This window comes from Halichoerus grypus, chromosome 9 (assembly GCF_964656455.1).
Source record: "Halichoerus grypus chromosome 9, mHalGry1.hap1.1, whole genome shotgun sequence".
Taxonomy (NCBI): domain Eukaryota; kingdom Metazoa; phylum Chordata; class Mammalia; order Carnivora; family Phocidae; genus Halichoerus; species Halichoerus grypus.
In genome coordinates this window covers 137,611,719-137,632,532 of record NC_135720.1, presented here as the reverse complement: position 1 = coordinate 137,632,532, position 20,814 = coordinate 137,611,719, and the positions used below count along the sequence as shown (strand labels likewise).

At 37.1% G+C, this 20,814-nt stretch overlaps 1 protein-coding gene across 6 annotated transcripts in view; it reads right to left on the bottom strand.

The window, feature by feature from the left end:
• The window catches only part of CDKAL1 (CDKAL1 threonylcarbamoyladenosine tRNA methylthiotransferase), a 642,750-nt gene that overhangs the window by 335,220 nt on the left and 286,716 nt on the right, over positions 1-20,814 (bottom strand). For all 6 annotated transcript variants that reach the window (XR_004926977.2, XM_036123558.2, XM_036123557.2 and 3 more), the window contains one exon: positions 11,153-11,256. Coding sequence is in view for 5 of the 6 variants with exons in the window: in XM_036123558.2 (XP_035979451.1) it covers positions 11,153-11,256 (104 nt within the window). In the remaining variant the exon portion in view is untranslated. The remainder of the gene's footprint in view (positions 1-11,152; positions 11,257-20,814) is intronic.

The window sequence follows — 20,814 nt, the reverse complement described above, 5'->3', positions numbered from 1 at the left end:
CTCCTTTGTGCTTCTAATTATGACAATGTGATATTCTGCTTGAAAGGCTCAACTCAAACTGAGCCCAAAAAGTGGTATTTAAAGAGAAAAATCAATACAAATTTATACATCAAAAAGAACCAAACTACAAAAAAAAAAGAACAAAAAAATCTAGGCTGGTGATTCTCAAACCTGTGCAGCTTTTAAAATAAACATTGCCCAGCTTAGTCTAGCTCAGAACCAGACTCTTTGGAGGTGGAGCCTCGGAACCTGTATTTGAAACTCCGCACACAAATCCAATGAGAGGCCAGGTAAGGGACGAATGGAACCCGTGCCCACACTGCAGCTATTACGTGGGAAAAACAGGTGCAGAGTTTTAGTTTATCGCCTCACATCAATGGTGTGTTTCTTCTCCACTTCCACTGAATATTTTGATTACATGACTCAGTGTATTTATTTAATGAGGAAAGTTTTTCTAGACAAAAGTTTCTAGAAGTGGTCCTTACCACGTGCATCTAAGTCGTCTGGAGTGATTCATTTGAAAATGCAAATCCCTGGGCCTAAGGCAGACCTACTGAATTAGGAATCTGGCCGCATGTCTGCCTTTTTTTTTTTTTTCCCGATTTATTTATTTATGAGAGAGAGAGAGAGAGAGAGTGAAAGACAGGGGAGGGGCAGAGGGAGAATAGCACGCAGACTCCTTGCTGAGCGCGGACCCGAACGCAGGGCTCAATCTGAGAACCCTGAGATCATTATCTGAGCCAAAATCAAGAGTACAATGCTCAACACTGCTCAACACTGACAGAGCCACCCAGGCACCACTACCCTTTTTTTTTTTAAAAAAAAGCTTTGTTTATTTTACAGAGAAAGAGAGAGTGCAAGAGAGGGGAGGGGCAGGGAGAGAGGAAGTGCAATTTTAAATACATAACCCAAAGGTCCAGGGGTTATTCACAGAGACAGTAAAGCTTAAGATCCACTTTTATAGATGATTATTACTGCACCATCCTTCACATTCCTTAACTAAAACAGAACAAATCAAAAAGATCTATGCGGAGTGTATGGTCATCTAATCATTCGTTCTTTCCCTGATTCGTTCAATTCATTCTTTCATCAGATCTTGCTCATTCTTCCCCAATTACATTTTTACAGGTTCAACCCTCTTACCCCAGGTTCTAATCCTTCTTTTGCTGACACCAGAAATGATGAACTAAAGGGGGCACTTATTCTTTAAAGGCAGCAGTCTAAATCAAACTTTTTCTTTCTTACATTACAAATAACAAGAAATGTGTTGGAACTCACCAAGAGAAATAAAAAAAATATATTAACAGAGAGCAACAAATAAAAAGAAGTACAGAAATTTATAACCTCTGCAGAACAGCCAAGGTCCCACTAACAAATATTTTTTTTCATGCAGAAAATTATGCTCGCCACACCTGACATTGTGCAAGTATATTTACTGCAATTTAATAGCCACACAAGCAGGAGAAGAGATTTAATAATTTTTCAGCTGGAATGAATTGACAGCCAGCGGCAGAAAACTGCAGACTCCACAGAATCAATAAAAGCTGCTGGTACCACAAAGTAGTACTTTTGCCCAGAAAACATCTCACAAAGGTCAGGTTTACAAACCACCAGGTAGCAGTATCACTTTCACATCTTTCCAGGGCTATTAAAATTCCATTAAACAACTTTCCAAACCTAACTTGCAGCCTTTAAAGTTCACCAAAATGATCCCGGAGACAGATCAGCCTCAGTTTCAGACGCTGAAAGCAAACCTTTGGTTAACTTCTGTCCCCCGTCACCAAAAAATCTTTTGCAGAATTCTGTTTAGTAAAAGAAAAAAAAAAAAAAATCAAAGCAAATATGTATTTATTTGTAACTATACATGTGGACCTAAGTGCGATGTACCCACTTAGCGAAAATGATAGATACCCGTTAACTATGAGGAAATGGTTTCCAAAAGTAAATTATTCCTGTTGCAAATCTTGGAAAGCCACCACCACGAAATATCTGGTGTCATAAAATCAAGCCAGTGTACAAGACACAGTGCGCACTTGTGCCTGAACAGCTGAAACTAAGCAGTATCTCTTGCCCACTTTAAAATTTAGCTTTTCCAGGCTATATTTTCATTACAGGTTCCAAGTCACATACGGAATTTCATCAGGCCCCATCAACTCAGGATTAGCAACTCATTCAACATTTATTGAGCACCTACTAAACCACTATGCACACTGCTCATATGCCTACCCCATGCCCTCCTGGCTCAGTCTTCCAGCCCAAACCACAGATGTAAGGAAAGGGGAAACGTGCCACTGAGGACAAAGAGTCTCCATCTCTGGGCAGAGATGCACGGCAGGAGTCTGCATTAAGTGCTTTAGTTTTCCTCCAAAAGACGTAACTTCTTTATTTGCTTATTTGATCTCAAAAGCAGAGGATTGGCACTCAAGCAAAACAGAATACGGGCACCTTCGGACCATAAAAGAGAGCAAAGAACTCCGCTGCCCTACTCAGACCAAATGCCTGGCTGAAAGCGCTGCATTGATAGTGGGAATTGGGCCATGTGTTCCTCTAAATCAGCCAAATTTAAGAATGCATCCCCACAGATGCATATTAATTATACTCATCCATTTTTGTACTAATGTATTATGTACAGTATAAAATATATGCAAAAGAAAAATTTCAAGAATGAGAAAATACATAAACACAAATGTTACTATCTTCTTCCCGCAGTGGGATGCATCATCTTACAGGATAACCCAGGGTGTACAAACCCCTCCTTTCTCAGTCTCTACTGTGGGATTCCTTGGTGGTGCCCGAGGGCTTCCAAGTGGGACCAGGTCGCTACAAAGTCACAGCTAGTTAGGATGTATTGTTTTAGACTCCCCAGAAAGCCTTTCAGAGTGTCACGCTTTTCAGGGCTCAGCTACAAGTTTTAACAAGGAATGCCAAAATATGCAACTTTAAGAAAGCAGAATGTAAATTTCAGCGTTAGAGGAATGCCGTTGAGAAGCACTACATCTCTCAGTACTCTCTATTCGAACTCACACGTGAAAATCTTTCAAATCGAATGCCAAGCTGGGTTTTTTTCCTTATAGACAACAAGTTTTCCAGAAGTTCAGTCTACACTGCGTCTGTGACGATGGCCTACTTTCAGTGTGCAATTCCCCATCAACTCTTGACTTTTCTGTCCTCCCCTGTTTTCCCAGGGTCTCGTTATTTTAAATATAATTCTATACTTGTGTATTGGCAAGCTGTTTTGCAGAACACAATGGAGCCAAAAAATACAACTTCAATAACAGTGGGGGACAGATGACACTCTAGATTTCCTATGGATGGATACAAAAAGGTATTCCTGGAAGCTCCAAGGTTTCTGTACTTTGGATTTTATGTTCTCTGAACTAGGAAAATTCTGAGAACTAGGAACAGATTCCATTCTGCTGAACAGCCTCAGGACTGCATCCTTGTTTCCCACATGGAAGGTCAGCTGTCTGCTCAAGGGCCAGCAAACCTTACCCAGTGGCTTCCCTATCTTATCGGCAGAAGTTATCAAAGGCTGATTATAATAATGTATCGTTATCCCCCCTTTTCTAAAGCACGTGCCTATTAGCAGAAACATGAACTGTTTCTGACAAATGCTCAATAAATACTTGTCGAATGAATGGAAAAATAACTATATAGTTGCAATAGTTACTTCAGTGAAGGAGTCACTGCCCAGTGTCTCTCACAGACTGCTAGCATCACAGAAACCCCAAGATTCGGAACGACAAGTAGATTCTACTTAGGATACTAAGCATGCTCCAATGGCGGTGGCGGACAAGAACTCTGTGGAGAGGACTGTGAGGAGAAGCCCTGGTTGATTGGTAACAGGGGCCCAGCGTTAGGGAAGGTGGAGAGGTAACCCAGGTGTGGTCGATTTGTGGACACCGCCCCAGGTACATAATGGACATTTTGGAAATCCAGGTGCTTACACATGTTAATAGGCTCAGTGATTTTTGTTATCTGCTTCCTGGTTCTGGGGACTTGAGTTCTCATTAGCCCAACTTGCTATCCTGTCCTTCTAAACTAGGAGGAGCTCCTCAATGACAAGACCCATGTATTCGTTGTTTTGTTTTTCATCTTTTTAGTTCCCAGACAGCACAGTAAATACTCAGTAAGTGTCGTTGACCCTTTTGTGATACCTTAGGGACAACAAAAATCATTGCCCCTTTTACCTTAAATAAGCACCTTTGCATTCTGAAACCCTCTGCTGACTCTTGGGGGGGGGGGTGTTGGGAAACTGATAACACATCTGGTGCCCCTCCCACATCTCTAAGTCAGCTCTTCCTTACTCATCACCAGGGTTTCCTCTCCGAGATCCCTCTCGGTAGAGGGGGAGAGGGTCAGCTCATTTTACAGCTTCCACCAGAAGTTCTCTCAGCTAGTGGTTCTCAACTCATTCTCAGCTCCAGCAGTACACTAGACTCACCTGTATTCTAGAAAGCGCAGGGCTCCCCGTCCACAGAAAGTGTGGTGCGATTCAGGAACAGGACACAGACATCAGTCTGGCTTTGGTGTTATAACTGCCAAGTGACTAAAATGAACAGCCAGACTGAGAACACCGATCTCTTCGAGATCAACATTAGGCCCTAAAGACCACATCCTCCTTCTCTTACGGACTGATGACCTATATTAGCATATTAGAAACAACGGGAAGTTCTGCCACAAAGTCTTCTTTAATTTGTTCAAGTCAGCTTTTCCCAAAGGTGACCAATGAACACTTTCATCCATAATTTCCTGTTATAAATATGCTTTAATGGAACACGGCCATACCCATTCGTTTCTGTATTGTCTGTGGCTGCTTTCATGCTTCGGGGGCAGAAATGAACAGCTGCGACAGAGGCCTTAGGGTTCACCAAGCCTAAAAAACTCACTACCCGGCCCTTTCAAGAAAACATCTGCCGCACCTGGACTGGTGTGTTAAGGAATACAGGAAACTCCCATTGTCCGAAGGTTCACGTGAGGCCACTTTGCTTTTATGAAAGACCTACGTTACTACCTGTTTTCTGCTAACTGCGAGAAATCCAAAGAGGATTTTCGTTTTTACCAGAAAAAAAAAAAAAAAAAAAAGGCAAGAAGTGAAAACAGCATTTAGCATTTGTCTTGCAGCTAGCCACGAAAGGAGGGAGCACGACACACCCTGAGCAGCAAGTGGCCCCTCAGAGCTCCTCCCCAGGAAAGCACACTCAGCCTCGCCGCCGGCACTGAACTGTCTGTGAGCATCCGTGGTCAGCCCCGCTGATTTTGTGGATCCATCGGCAAGATGTGTCTGTCCTAAGATATCAGTAAAGCCTATTTCTGGGGTCTGGGAAATACTCAAGATTTTTTCCATATAAATTAATGGTCATTGCTTCTTTGCTTCATGCCGCCTCAGCTTACGAAGTATCTTGTGGGCATGCTCTCCTTGCGCAGAGCGGGGAAAACCTGTGCGCCAGAGAATGACTAATGTAAGCCGGCCAGTTCAGGCTGGATTCTAAAGGTTCTGAGCCCAGGCCTCTGAGCGAAGGGGCTCATTGAACAGGGTCTCACCTCTACTGAAACCGTGGTGGCTCAGCTTTTACTTTTCAAATTTCACTTGAAGAAAGGATTTTCTTTATTGCTTAAAAAAAAAAAAAAAAAGACTTGAACACCACTGTCTTAGAAACTCAGAGATCTGAATAGGCAAAGGCCAGGTAAATTATACTCCGCTTTGCCAAGGACAGACTTAACTAGCATTCTCTGAAATCAAAGTGATTAATCTTAACTTATTTAAATTGAGTATCTGACACCTATTTAAGCAGCATGTCCACCTATCAAGTTACATGTATTATTGCACGTCACATTTATTTAGCTCTCCCATTAAAGTTTTTTGGAAAAGTTACAATTTAATATTATATTTTGGGGGGTGCCTGGATGGCTCAGTGGTTAAGCGTCTGCCTTCAACTCAGGTCATGATCTCAGGGTCCTGGAATTGAGCCCCACATCGGGCTCCCTGCTGGGCGGGAGGCCTGCTTCTCCCTCTCCCACTCCCCCTGCTTGTGTTCCCTCTCTCGCTGTCTCTCTCTCTCTGTCAAATAAATAAAATCTTTAAAAAATAAAAATAAAATTATATTTTGGGATTTTTAAAGAATCAACAAGAAAAGGCCATGTGGAGACTATATCTTGAATTTCTATATACGACCAGCTATAAGCATTTTATTATATTATATTATTATTATATTATTCAGTGTCTCTTATGAAAGGAAAATAATTCTTAGTGTCTACAGCCTCGAAACTGTACCTGCCTCATTATAACCTATATGCTTCCTTTTACACACTCATATCAAAGTATATAAATCACTTTCCTTATTCTTCTATAGAACCAGGATTCACCAGTTTGTAAAATTATCTTCCCTCTTTGCAAACACAATACAACATTTTATACAGCTTTTATTTTCAGGGTCCATTACATGCACAATCCTTTAATGTAAGCTGCCTAAAATCCTCCTTGGAAGTTGACAGTGTATAATAAACACGTAAATTAACATTATTAATCCTACAGAAGAAAGAAATTTCTCTGTCAACACAGCACAAATGAAAAGATAAAGGAGTAAACGAGATATTGAAATAACTGCCATATAAATTAACAGGATGCAATTATTGGTCTCTTTTCTGATCTCGGATCAGAATCAATATATAGCAATCACTGCTAACGGTGGTGAGTCAAATGTGGCTTGATATAAACTGTAAAACTCAACAATCTAAGTTCATACACCCGAAAATCAAATACTGCTCATGTCCTTTCCTCCCTAAAAGGTCAGGAGGTAATGTTTTCCAGTTGCATTTCGTAATTAATCTAACACATGATGGACAGTATCTTTGCAAGTCTCAAAACAGAATTCATTTTTTTAAATTTCAACATTAATACTAAAATCAGTAAACACCAAGAAATTTTCTCCCTGCTTTGAATACTTCATCTTAATTTATTTACCTTTCCATAACCAGTTTATGCCACTTATCCTGAGAGGGTTTTTCAGATTTATGAGGGAGAGAAAAGGTAGCAACACACAAATGAGATCTAGAAAAGCACACAATCACTATAAAAATAGCTCATCCATCAAGTCTACATTTTGATCCCAGAGACAGCAGTGAACGGTGTTGTTTCCACACCACTCACCCAGCACACTTAAAAAGGTTTGCTCCATCACTTATACAACTGAAACTGATTGATTAGCTGCTAGAGAAAAATCAATACAAATATCCTAGAAAACACTAGCTTATAAATTCATTCTGGCCCCAACAAAGTCCTGGTCACAGCTTGACATGTTTTTCTAGATATCTAAAATGCAACCATGTCAAACCCCAGTCCCCAAACACCGCGATGCCCAGGAATTTTTAAAACCTAAATCTCAGCAGAGGTGAGGAGGTGAGGGGAAAGTTTTCCCCACAGGCTGTTAGAACAATGAGAGGAGAAGCTCAAGTTACTTGATAAATCTTATATTCAGAACTGGCCACAAAAATGATAAACACGTTGAGAAGGTGAAAATGTCAAGGGGACTGGGTTGAGAGAAAAAGGGAAAAAAGGAGAAAAAAAAAAAAGCTAGGAAACCAAATATAAATACATATATACATACATATATATGTGTGTGTGTATATATGTATGTATTTTTTGTAAAAGGCAAACTAAAGTTTTTATTTAAAAACATAAATAATTTTGACTTTAATGCTATCCATTCAAAATTTAATGAGCTCTCTTTCTCACTTTTTGGCAGCTGAATGTATCGTCAGTATATTTTTGGTGCTTTGGGAATCCACTGTACATTCAGAATGATTTCATGATTATTTCAGAATCTCTTCTGAATGCTCCCTTGTCTTTGGGTCAGCCCTTAGTCTCTTCATTCATTAGACTACTAAGAAATAAATTTTTATGAATATAAAATGTTTCATAAATAAGCTATTCAGAAAGAAATTGTGCTCTTATTGTATCATAGGACAGGCAATCTGGGTTCTATCCCTATTCTACAACTGGTTCAGAGTTTTTAAAAGTCATTTGGTATTTCTGACACACAGTCATCAAAAACTTTAAGAAAAAGAAAGGAAATGTACTTTTTAGGATGGGAAGTTTAACTTCCACTGACAGAGTGGCTTTCATAATACTAAAATTTATTGGCAGCATAGTTAGGGTTTTCATCTTAAAGTATCCTTTCAAAGAACCATATTGTTTATTATTAATTATAGGGCCATTTAATAATAATGGTGTCATGCAGAATTTAAGGGGTTCTAGCTCAAAGAATATTCCTAACACCTGAATTATTAAAGAACAAATATGCAAAAGTCACAGAGATGAGAGAGAATTTCTTCTATTATATTTACCTCAATAATTATTCTTCACAATTTTAAAGCTCACATACAGGAAATCTGTAAGATCAGTAATATCCCAATGTCCTTTGCAGAAAAAAAGATAATTAACTTAAGGCCTTTAAAATGTGAGCTATCAACAGGTACTTCCTATAGTGGAAAAAAGGGTATAAGGCCACTCTCAGCATGAATTTGCTTTTCTCAAATTAAGAGAATGAAAGGTAACAGTCACACTAAATAGTTTCTTTCTATAGAGGCATTTTTCCTAAAACATGTTTTAGCAGCAAAAGAAAATCTGTCATTTGACTCTAGTCATTAATGTCTGTTACAGATGTTTCAATATTCTCACTCAAAATTAGACTTCTTGGATTCACTTTAAATTCCTTCAGTTTAAGTAACATGTCTTCTTCATAAGAAGAACACAGCCAATTACTTCCCGTAAGTTATCTCGAATTCTAACAACAAACAATACTTAATGTCACAGTAATGAGAAAACCACGGGCTGGAGGGGGCCACACACCTTCTTCAGACCACAGTGGCTGGTCAGCAGAACACTGTTTCAAATTCAAACCCTCCTATGGCAAAGAGCATCTAATACCTAACGACTTGAAGTTTTCCTAACCACTCTGGCTTGCCTAGGAAGTTATGACCTCAATATTTTAGTAACACTATCATACATCAATCAAATGAGCTCACCAGTCCAAAAAGTAGCATTCAGTTTCAGCTTTAATATACAGATAACAAGACACCGGAAGGATGTTACGTGGCCAGCATTCCATGGCTGGGAATAAAAAGGCAATACACCAACACACGCATACCCAAACACACACTCATGATGATGGAAGCCATACTAAATGAATCTCTTCGAATGCTTCCTCTGTGAATAAACACTACATCACTGCTAACCTCTGATGTATTCTTTGTAACATTCACCTTAACTGGCCCAACCCACGGGGCTATGATGATGCTAAATGACAATAAAGTCTGACTGAAGTCACACCCTGTACTTCCATTGCTCAGAGGGCGTTTCCAAAAAATAAGATAAATCAGAGAACTACACTGGATATCTTCAGAAAAATTCTATGATTAGTTTATAAAAACTATGATTATTCCTTTCTGGTTTTTACCTCAAGTCAAATGTAATACATAAATGTGTCCAATTAAGGAGGGCATGTGATGTAATGAGCACTGGGTGTTATATAAGACTGATGAATCACTGACCTCTACTTCTGGAACTAATAATACACTATATATTAATTAATTGAATTTAAATAAAAATCAATCAATCAATGTGTCCATACTAAGTCATGAAGCAATCACATCAAAATGTTAGGATAGGTTATAGGTGAAGATAGATATAAGGGAGCCAAGAGAATACATTCACGTCCTAGATGGTGATTTATCAGTTTTAGATCTTTAAAATAAATTTTCAGAGTAAAGTGAGAAAATTTATTTAAGAGTTATATTTAGCTGCGGATAGAAATGCATAATGTTGGAAAAGTACCTCGAAAGAACTAATTCATACTCCTACCAATTTGCAGTGTTTGGTGGATAACTCATAGAGTTTTAATATCCCCATTTTCTGACAAATATATGGAAAAATAAACACCAATTTAGAATGCCAGCAAAGGCATCATTTTTCAAATAGATTAGGTTTCTGTGCAAATTTATGCCCTTTCTGAACACGCCTTAACGTAGTCATGTTGTACAAAAGACAATCACTCAGACTGTTTTTCAGATTAGATAATTACCTGGCTCTAAAACAGAACACTGGCAGGAGTCAATGAGTTGCCTTTTATTTCTTGTTCAATATAAGTTGAATGTGAATGAAGGAAGGGACTGAACTAAGAATGTAAAAATAGAAAAAAATTGTTGGGAGGTGTTAATAAATCAATCGAGGGTACTTTTCTCTCTATTATAAAGAGCATTCCAAATTCATGTTGATAAAAGCTCTACATAGATTAAATGAAGAAATGCGTTCGGAACTCATGCTTTCACTTCGAGGGTGTGACGTACTGAAAGTAGCACTCCAACTTACTTGCTAAAAGGAACAGTACATTGCCAATAACTATTAACCCACAAGATCACAAGACAATAGATTATATCATATTGGGTGTAAAGACACACCAATGTTATACACACATACTATAAACAAAGACAAAAGAGGAAGTTTATGGTTTAAGCAGTTATGTGTCAACACAACTGTGACTCATGTTAAAGATAAGTCTTATTATATGCTGGGAGATACCTAAACAATCACATTTTCCAGCAAGTGATGATTCGGAAGTAGCTGGCCACCCACACAAAGAATTATTCTCATTAGGACTCTCTACCTGTACCACTCTTTGCTGGTCCAAAGTTCTGCAGATAAAGAGGGTTATCTTCATTGACTGATAGTAAAATCTACCTTTTTCAAGACTCCTGGAAACACTTATTCACTCTACATTCCAAACGTCCAAAAAGTACCAAAGAAAGAGTCGGAAATCTTGAAAAGTATTTCTCTCAGTCCACAAAGGTCTTAACACACATCAGACAGTCATGGATTTCATTTTTACTTTTTATTTTTGTCTTTTCTGTGAAGTGAAAGTGGGTGATAAAGTTCAAAATAAATCATAAGAAAATGGAAGAGTGGTAAAAGAAGAGTAATGTGAATACTAGAACCTGGCTGACTGATCTGGTAACATTTCTGCCACATAGACTAAAATATTTATGAACTCTTCAGAAAGCTAAAGAAGCATGTATTTAAAGTGAAGGGTTATTTAGAAGACTATTATAATTTATTAAGAAGGCTAAAATCGCACATAATTCTAGAAACTCTTACCTTGAAAAGACTGTCTGGCTCTTTCTACCAGTTCATCAATTGGGTAACTGGCCAAATTTCCTCTGGCATGTTTAGTTTTGCAGTAGGTACAAGCATTGAGACACCTGTTCAAATGATAGCAATAAATGAGGCTCAAGTTTTTAAAAAAGATAGTACACACTTAACATGGAAAAAGACCTAAAACATACACCAAGATGTTATTTTAGTAACATGTGCCACTTTATATGAAAAATACTAAAAAACCAGTATCTATCATACTTCATACTTATTTTATTTCCACAAGGCACAGAAATTTACAATTTGCAATTTTTTTACGTTTCAACTATTCAAAAATGCACGAATCACACAGTATTATCTTCAAATGAACGTATCAATGAGGAACAAAGTTTATAAATGCTTACAATGATTAAGTGATCAAAAGAAACTTAAGATCCACATTTTTTTTAAACCTGTGACATTGCTTGGTCATTGTAAAAGTAGAAATTTAGTATTGCTTATGTATACTGTATTATTTAGAAATAATAAAGCATATTCATTTAACTTTTAACTAATGATATAAGAATAAATAGGCAACATAGCATTCTCATAAAAAAATACACCCTTAGAAATTTTCAGATAACATTTTTCACTCCTGAAGTCAGAAAAAATATATTAAAACAAGTCCATTGAATACTCCCTAGGATTATATTAGAGAAAGTAAACAAGGAGAATGACATTAGTTTTGAAAAATAAAAAAATAGATTTCCCAATAGTCTGTAGACATGATAAAGAGTTATCTTTGAAAAACTAAAACACTGGCTCTACTCTCATAATTTTTAAATATAATTTAAATAAATTTTGTTATTATAAAAGAAATAGTTACAACATAATAGAACAGTCCTACACCAAAAAGGCTCAACAACACTGAACAAAACAAAACAAGAAAATAACTCTTCATTGATTCAACTGCTAAAATGAACAGAAAAACACCATCATAATACAAATGCTTTAAAATTTCAAAATGAGAAAAAAATGAACTTTTAATACTTGAACCTAACCAATGTGTAATTTTGTTAATATTTCACTATGAGATACATGTGAATCACAGCAGCCAAATATGCAATGCTTAATTTCTTTTTTTTTACAAGAGTTTATTTATTCATTTGAGAGAAAGAGAGGATGAGAGAGAGAATGAGCAAGAGGATAGGCAGAGGGAGAAGCAGACATCCCGCTGAGCAAGGAGCCCAATATGGAGCTCGATCCCAGGACCCCTAGATAATGACCGGAGCTGAAGGCAGACGCTTAACAGACTGAGGCACCCATGTGGCCTGCAATGCTTCATTTCTGATAATTTTTGCAAGGCACTCTTAAGTAACACATATATTTAGAAATGATTTTTACTGTTTATCCAACCACATAATCTTAAAAAACTACCATTCTTTTCTTCCTAAGCCATTTACTTTTTTTTTTTTTTTTAAATAAAACACAGATTGTGGCCTCTCTCTTATGAGCACAAATTCTAGTCTCCCAGTTGTTATAGGTCTTCTCTTTTCAATTTCCATCTGTTCCATAAGAAGGGAAAAGAAAAAACTGTTGCTGGCTCTCCCTGGGAGAGTAACTCACTTTTGTTTAGTCTTGACTGAGCATCAGACGCTTTCCTGTATGTTTTATACACATTATCTCATTCACCATTCTAGAGTTCAGTGTTACTATCCCCATCTTACAGATGAAGAATCTACTTCAAAAATGTCTGATAATCACCTGATACCACAGAAATACAATGAGACATTATATATATATATATATATGCTATATGGTTGTTCATAGCAGACAATCTGAAGAAATCTAGAAGAAATGGACAATCTAGAAGAAATGCACCAATTCCTAGAAACATACAACCTACAAAGATTAAGTCATGAAGAAATAGAAAATCTGAATAGATTAATAATGAGTAAAGAGATTGAATCATATCCCACCAAAGAAAAGCACAGGACTAGATAGTTTCACTGATGAATTTTGTCAAATATTTAAAAAAGAATGAATACCAATCTTTTCAAACTCTTCCAAAAAGCAGAAGAGGAGGGAACACTCTCGAACTCATTTTATGAGGTTATTATTATCCTGATATCAGAGCCGGATAAGGACATTTTAAGACAAGAAAACTACAAGTGAATATCCTTCACGAATACAGATGAAAAAATCTCAACAGAATATTAGCATACCAAATTCAACAGCATACTAAAAGAATCACACACCACGATCAAGTGGAATTCATCCCTCAGAAACAAGGATGGTTCAATACACACAAATGAAGAAATGTGATACAACACATTAATAGAATTGAGGATAAAAATCATATGTTCATCTCAATAGATACAGAAAAACTATCTGACAAAATTCAACATCCATTCATAATAAGAACGTTCAACAAACTGGGTATAGAATACTGTACTACAAGACAATAAAGACCATACACGACAAACCCACAGTTTACATCATACTCAGTGGTGAAAGGGTCAAAGCTTTTCCTCCAAGGTCAAAAACAAAGGCATCCACTCTTCCCATTCCTATTCAACACAGTCATGTAAGTCCTAGCCAGAGTAATTAGACAAGAAAAATAAATAAAAGGTATCTTAATCAGAGAAGTAAAACTATGTTTGCAGATGACATGATTTTTTTTTTAAGATTTTATTTATTTGAGAGAGACAGCGAGAGACAGAGAGAGAGAGTGAGCACAAGCAGTGGGGGAGAGGGAGAAGCAGGCTCCCTGATGAGCAAGGAGCCTGACTCAGGGCTCAATCCCAGGACTCTGGGTCATGACCTGAGCCCAAGGCAGATGCTTAACAGATTGAGCCACCCAGGTGCCCCTGTTGATGAATGGTCTTATCCATAAAAAATCCTAAAAACTCCACCAAAAACCTGTTAGATCTAATCAATGAAGTTAGTAAAGTTAGAGGATACCAAATCAACATACAAAAAAACAGCAGCATTTCTATACACTAACAATGTATCTGAAAAAGAAATAAAGAAAATAATCTCATTTACAATAACACCAAAAACGATAAAATATATAGGAACAAATTTACCCAAGGAGGTAAAAAACCTGTACACTGAAAATAATAAGACAATGATGAAAGAAACTGAAGAAGATACAAATAATTGGGAGAAATAGCCCATGCTCATGGATTGGAAGATCTAATACTGTTAAAATGTCCATACTGCTCAAAGATGTCTATAGACTCAATACAATCCCTATCAAGATTTCAATAGCATTTTTTACAGAAATACAGAAAATAATCTTACAATTTGTCTGGAACTACAAAAGACTCTTAATAATAGCTAAAACAGTCCTGAGAAAGAAGAACACAGCTAGGAAGCATCACATTTCCTGATTTCACACAATATTACAAAGCTACAGTGATCAAGACATTATGGTGCTGACATAAAAACAGACAAACAGACAAATGGAAGAGAATTAAGAGCCCAGAAATAAGCCTATGCATATACACTCAACTAATATTTGACAAAGGAGACAAGAATATTCAATGGAGAAAAGGTTAGTCTATTCAATAAGTGTTGCCAGGAAAACTGGATGTTCTCTTGCAAAAACAATGAAACTAGACCACTGTCTTATACCACTCGCAAGAATTAATTTGAAATGGATTAAAGATTTATATGTAAGACCAAAACCCATAAAAATTTTAGAAGAAAACACGAAGAAACTTCCTTGACATGGGTCTTAGCAATGATTTTTCAGATGTGACACCTTAAAGCACTGCAACAAAATCAAAAATAAACAAGTGGGACTACATCAAACTAAAAAGCTTCTTCACAGCAAAAGAAGTGATCAACAAAATGAAAAGGCAACCTACAGATTGGGAGAAAATATTTTCAAAGCACACATCTAATTCATAACATAATAAGTGATTCAAACATTTGATTATTATTCCATAATAAGAAATCCTAATATCCAATAAGGGCTTTATATCCAAAATATATAAGGAACTGAATAGCGAAAACGAGCAAACAAACAAATAATCCAATTTAAAATGGCCAAAGAATCTGAATAGACATTTCCAAAGAAGACATACAAATGTCCAACAGGTACATGAAAAGGGGCTCAACATCACCAGTCATCAAGGAAATGTAAATCAGAACCACAATGAAGTATCACTTCACACCTGTTAGGAAGGCGATCATCAAAAAGACAAAAGATAACAAGTGTTGGTAAGGATGTACAGAAAAGAAAGGGAACATCTGGCCACTGTTGGAGGGGATATAAATTGGTGCAACCACTATAAAAAACAGTATGGAGGTTCCCCAAAAGTTAAAAATACAACAAGCATATGATCCAACAATTCCACTTCTGAGTATATATCCAAAAGAAAGGGAATCACGATCTCAGATGTCTGCATCCTCATTGTCATTCCATTATTTACAATAGCCAAGACATAGAAACAACTTAAGTTTGTCCAACAGATAAACAGATGAATAAAACACATGGTGTGTGTGTATATGTATACACACATACACAATGGAACATTATTCATCCATAAAAAAGCAGGAAATTCTGCCATTTCCAACAACATGGATGAATACTGAGGGTTTTATTATGCTACGTGAAATAAGTCAGACAGAGAAATACAAAGTGTGTATGACCTTACTTATAGGTGGAATCTACAAACAAACTCATAGAAACAGAGAAGAGACTGGTGGTTGCCAGAAGTGGGGAGTGGGGGTGGGAAATGGGTGAAGGTGATCTAAAGGTAGAAACTTCTAGTTATAAGCAAAATTAAGTTCTGGGGACGTAATGTACGGCATGGTGATTATAATTATCAGTATTGTATCTTATATTTGAAAATTTCTGAGATCTAGATCTTAAAAGTTCTTATCACAAGAAAAAAATGTTAACCATGTGCAGGGAAATCTGTTAACTAAACTTACTGTGGTAAAAGCATTTCACAATATAGACATATATCAAATCATTATGCTGTATATACTCTGAACTTATACAATGTGATATGTCAATAATATCTCAGTAAAAATGGGAAGGAGGGGGGAGAAGTCTAGTAAGTAGCTTGCTCAAGACACGTAGCTATGATTCAAATCTAGGCCTGCCAAATTTCAAACTTCATGCTGTTTCCATACCAATCTGACTCCCCAGAATAAATGTGTGTCAAACACCCTAGCTACATACAGATGCAAATAATAAACTAGTCAATCATCTGACATGAGATACAATGTAGCATATGGATTCAAATATATTGCCAGTACTTATCATCCCGTATATGAAGTTAGTTGTCTAAAACATGTGTTTCTCTCTTTCATTCTTTGGAAATCTGACTTCTTTTCCACCCACTAGCCCAAACCAGTTATTCCATCCTTCTTTACAAATTGTTTTTCGTCTTCTTGCTGGCATTGGGGCAAAATGTGTTATCTCATTTGATATGCCACGTCTTTTTAAATTCTACTGCTCAGGTTCTCGCTGCCCTTCTCAAGTGGCACCATGGTAATGTTCAATGCAGCAGCCCTACCATTCCTTTACCTGTGATATCCCCTGATGACGGGCATTCACTGTGGGTAAATCGGCACTCTTGCGGAGAATCTGCTCTCTTTGCCTCCTGAAACTACTTCAAGTCTCTTGACCCCTCTCTCTTATTTCTATTACCAATGGAGAGTTCCATAAATTAAGTGGATAATCTTAATAAAAGCTACTACTATTTCTGACTTGGGCTATTTCTTAAAAGTAACTCTCTTGAGGGACACCAGCCTGAAGAAGGGGAAGGAAAACAGAAGGAGAAGTAAACATGTATGTGAAACATTTATAATATGAACGAATGAACACACGTGAAGTATTTAGAATAGCATCCGCACCTAGTAAGTGACTGGTAACTGTCGGCCACTGGTTGTTTAATGGGACTGTTCTAAACAATTCTGTAAAGAAATAATTATGCACGATCATGTTCCAGATGGACCTTATAACTTCATGGAACAGATGTGCTGCTGATGGGTTGGCTCAAACCAACTGTGGAAACCAAATCATATTTTCCTACTGGCTCACTTAATAAAGGTGGAAATGTAACCCCATGGAAAACTCACTCATGAAAATCCACTAGAACATTTTAATAAAACAAGGTGATATTTGGAAACATTTATAATAATCAAAATAAGCCAGTAAGTATAAATATTACATTAAGAATTCAAAATATTCTTCACTAAACTGCTCCCCTGGGGTTAATTAGGGTGGCTGATGTGATATATTTTTGAAGTTCTAAACTCTTCATTGTATAAGATAGGTTCATCCTTATCTGCAGTTATCAAAATATGTTATTTTGATAAAGTGAAAATTTCTATAAAGCATATTTGTTCAAGCATGTTATAACAGCACCATGTCAAGCATCAAATCTGCTATACCTTGCACTTAAAAAAGAGAGAGACCTGTTATAATACATAAGAACGATATGTACAACAAAATCAGAAAAGAATGAGTTTTTGATGATATTTAAAAACAATTTTCTCAATTTCGACATGACAAGCTTCCAATAAAATAAAGGGATTCATCATAGAAACCTTTACTAGATACTTTCAAGTTATCTGTAAACAATTAAATAATTGTCTGGGAGTAAGAACATCAAGCCAATTTCTTCAACCGTCAGAAAACAAAAGATCTTTGAAGGCTGACTGTTGAAAGCCAAAACCAGGAAGAGATGCCTGTGAAACTCCAAGGAAGATGGAAAATCCTGAAGAGCCATCAACTGTCCTGATAGAATAATAAAGCGAGCGCACCACACCTACTGCTCCCTGTAAGGGTGTCATATGGCCACAGGCCAAGAATGAACTAAACACCTCAAAAGCAAAGACAGACTCAGCATTCAATTTAGCAGTACAACTCTAAAGTTTTAAAAAGCATCTGTGGCGGAATATTTTTAAGTTACGGAAACCAAAGAGATGAAATAACAATTTTCACAAATTAAAATATTTCAAAGGGCTCAAATGCATAACAAAATGTCAAATTTAATACCTAAGCCACAGAAAGCAAATGAAAACTAAAAGTTTTAACATATTCAGTTTTTTTTCCTTTAAAGAGCATCTTTAAATATCACAAGTTCTGAAATAATTTAAAAATCAGATTTATACTTTTAAAAATTCACCCATACTGATATCTTTTTTTTATGGGGGAGGAAAAAAGCCTATGTGACTCAGAATTTCCTTTCTCTCTGTGCCTTAGGGTCAAAAATAAATTTAAATATGCAAAAAAACTATTGTGGACTCAGACATTAACACTTCAAACTAGCATATTCAGTTTCATTCACATAATTCAACCTTATTTACTTTTAATCAATTGACAAAGTACAATACTCCTCAAAGCTTCAACCTTACAAAATAATAAGCCCTTTACAGCACTAAACCTTACAAAAATCATGCTGTGGGCCAGCCACATTCTTCCATAACTGAAGTAAAATGAAGCAAACCAAAAAAAACAAACCAAAAAAAACAAACCAAAACAAAAAACACCTCAGGAAACAAAAGGTTCACACAGGGTAGGTTGTGCCAGACTTGGCTGTTAAATATAGCCTATTTTGAGCCCTCATCTTGGTTTTAAAAGTATTTCCAGGAAAATTATAAACCTTTTGATCTTTTAAACAAATGTAAGAGATACTCCTATCAGCAGGATCTGATTAGATCTTCAAATGATAATATAATACTTGTTTGCCAAGCTTTTCAAAATCCTGAACAAGCAAAGAAAAAATGACATCCTTAAAAACTAACAAAATATAGTTCCAAAACCTTACATTCTTTAAGCTTCCTGTGGCCAGGAAGCCTCCAACCTGAACTGAATCTCTCCACCAGGGTTACTGACTCCATCTTCTATCCCCAACCCCAACATCTTATTCTAATAATTACAATCTCTCTCTTCAACTGTTACCTTTCTGAAGTTGCTTTTCCTTTTGAAAAAGAAAGGAAGGGAGGGAAGGAGAGAGGGGGCTTGGCAGCAGCTAGACTTTCTCCTGAATTAAAAAACAACTGCAGCTACATTTTTCTCTTATTCTACCTCCATTAGCTACTGGGCTACATCCTTTGCTTCAAAAAGATGTTCCAACATATTTCAGCTCTATATGCTTATTTCCCATTCCCTTGACCTAACACAATTACCTTTATCATCACCACCCATTAATCTGTGTAAAAATCACCACAATCTTTAAAATCACCTGGTTGGGGGGGCAGAGGGGGAGAGTGGGGAGAGGGTTGCTACCAATAGTAAAAGGTGGTTGCTCAATGCTGGACACTCAGTCATGCATTTTGCATGGTTTCATTCATCCTCACAGAAATCTTGATATCAGTATTTTTATCACTAACTTTCATAGAGGAAACTGAAGTTGGAAAAGAGTAAGAAATTTACTCAAAGCTACACAGACAGCTCAATGAAAGATGAATCTATCTTTTTTTTTTTTTTTTTTAAGTAAACTCTACACCCAACATGGGTCTCAAACTCGTGACCCTGAGATCAAGAGTTGCATGCTCTTCCAATTGAGCCAGCCAGGAGTCCCCAAAGATGAATCTATCTTATCTGGAACTCCTTGAGCACTGATTGTACTTGACCTCTCTTAAGATACAACCTATCTTACACATGTGTGTAAGAACACATGATGAGTGGGGAGGATCCTAGGAGGATGGTGGATTGGGAAGCTCCAGGAAAGGGTGTCCTCACCGTGAGAGTACTGCACTGACAGAATCTGTCTGATGCAACAATTTTGGAACTCTGGTTCCTAAGGGCTAAGAGCTTGCAACTTCCAGGGGAAGATCTGGATGGCAACTTTTGGGTAATTTCAGCTCTTAGCTCAGGAGTGGCTCCTACCCTGCCAACACCTTACCCCTAGCCATGCAGTAAGGCAGCTGTACATGTGTTCTGAGAGCAGCTTACACACAGCATGTGGGTGCTAGGGTGGGTAAAAAGGACCTTGCCCCCAAAATATCAGGAATGATGCTCTGATTGCCACTTCTTATCACAGAGGCTCAAGATAAAGAGGTGGCGGCCATTGTAGCACCTCCCCACATTGTTAAAAGTCTCCACCTCTCTAGCTGAAGTGACTGTCAGAAGATTTAAAGGGCCAGCATCCCTCCCCCCCTTCATTTTTCACTTGTTTTCCTTTGGGGAGCCCAGATATTAAAGACTAGGACACTCAAAAAACAACTGCACATACGAGCAAAATTAGAAAGTGACCACACATGCCCAGAAAAAGGATCAGAAAAGACCTGAGAAGATCTTAAGTTCTTACCTCTCAGGCTGATCCTCACCACAAACAAAGTGTACAACAATTAAAAAATAAACAATAACAAAACCCAGCAAAACCTGTGCAGGGGGAGAATCTGATTTCCCGAGTTACCACATTATTAGATTCAAATGTCAGGTGTTGAAAAAAAAAAAATCACAAGACACAAAGAAACAGGAAAGTATGGCTCATTCAAAGGAAAAAAATATAAGTCAACAAAAACTGTCCCCAAGAAAGTCCTATGGCGGATATACTAGACAAAGACTTTAAAACAACTGGCTTTGCTTATCTTTTTCAACACTGCTGAGCGAAATAAGTCAATCAGAGAAAGACATGTAACATATGATCTCATTGACATGAGGAATTCTTAATCTCAGGAAACAAACTGAGGGTTGCTGGAGTGGGGGGTGG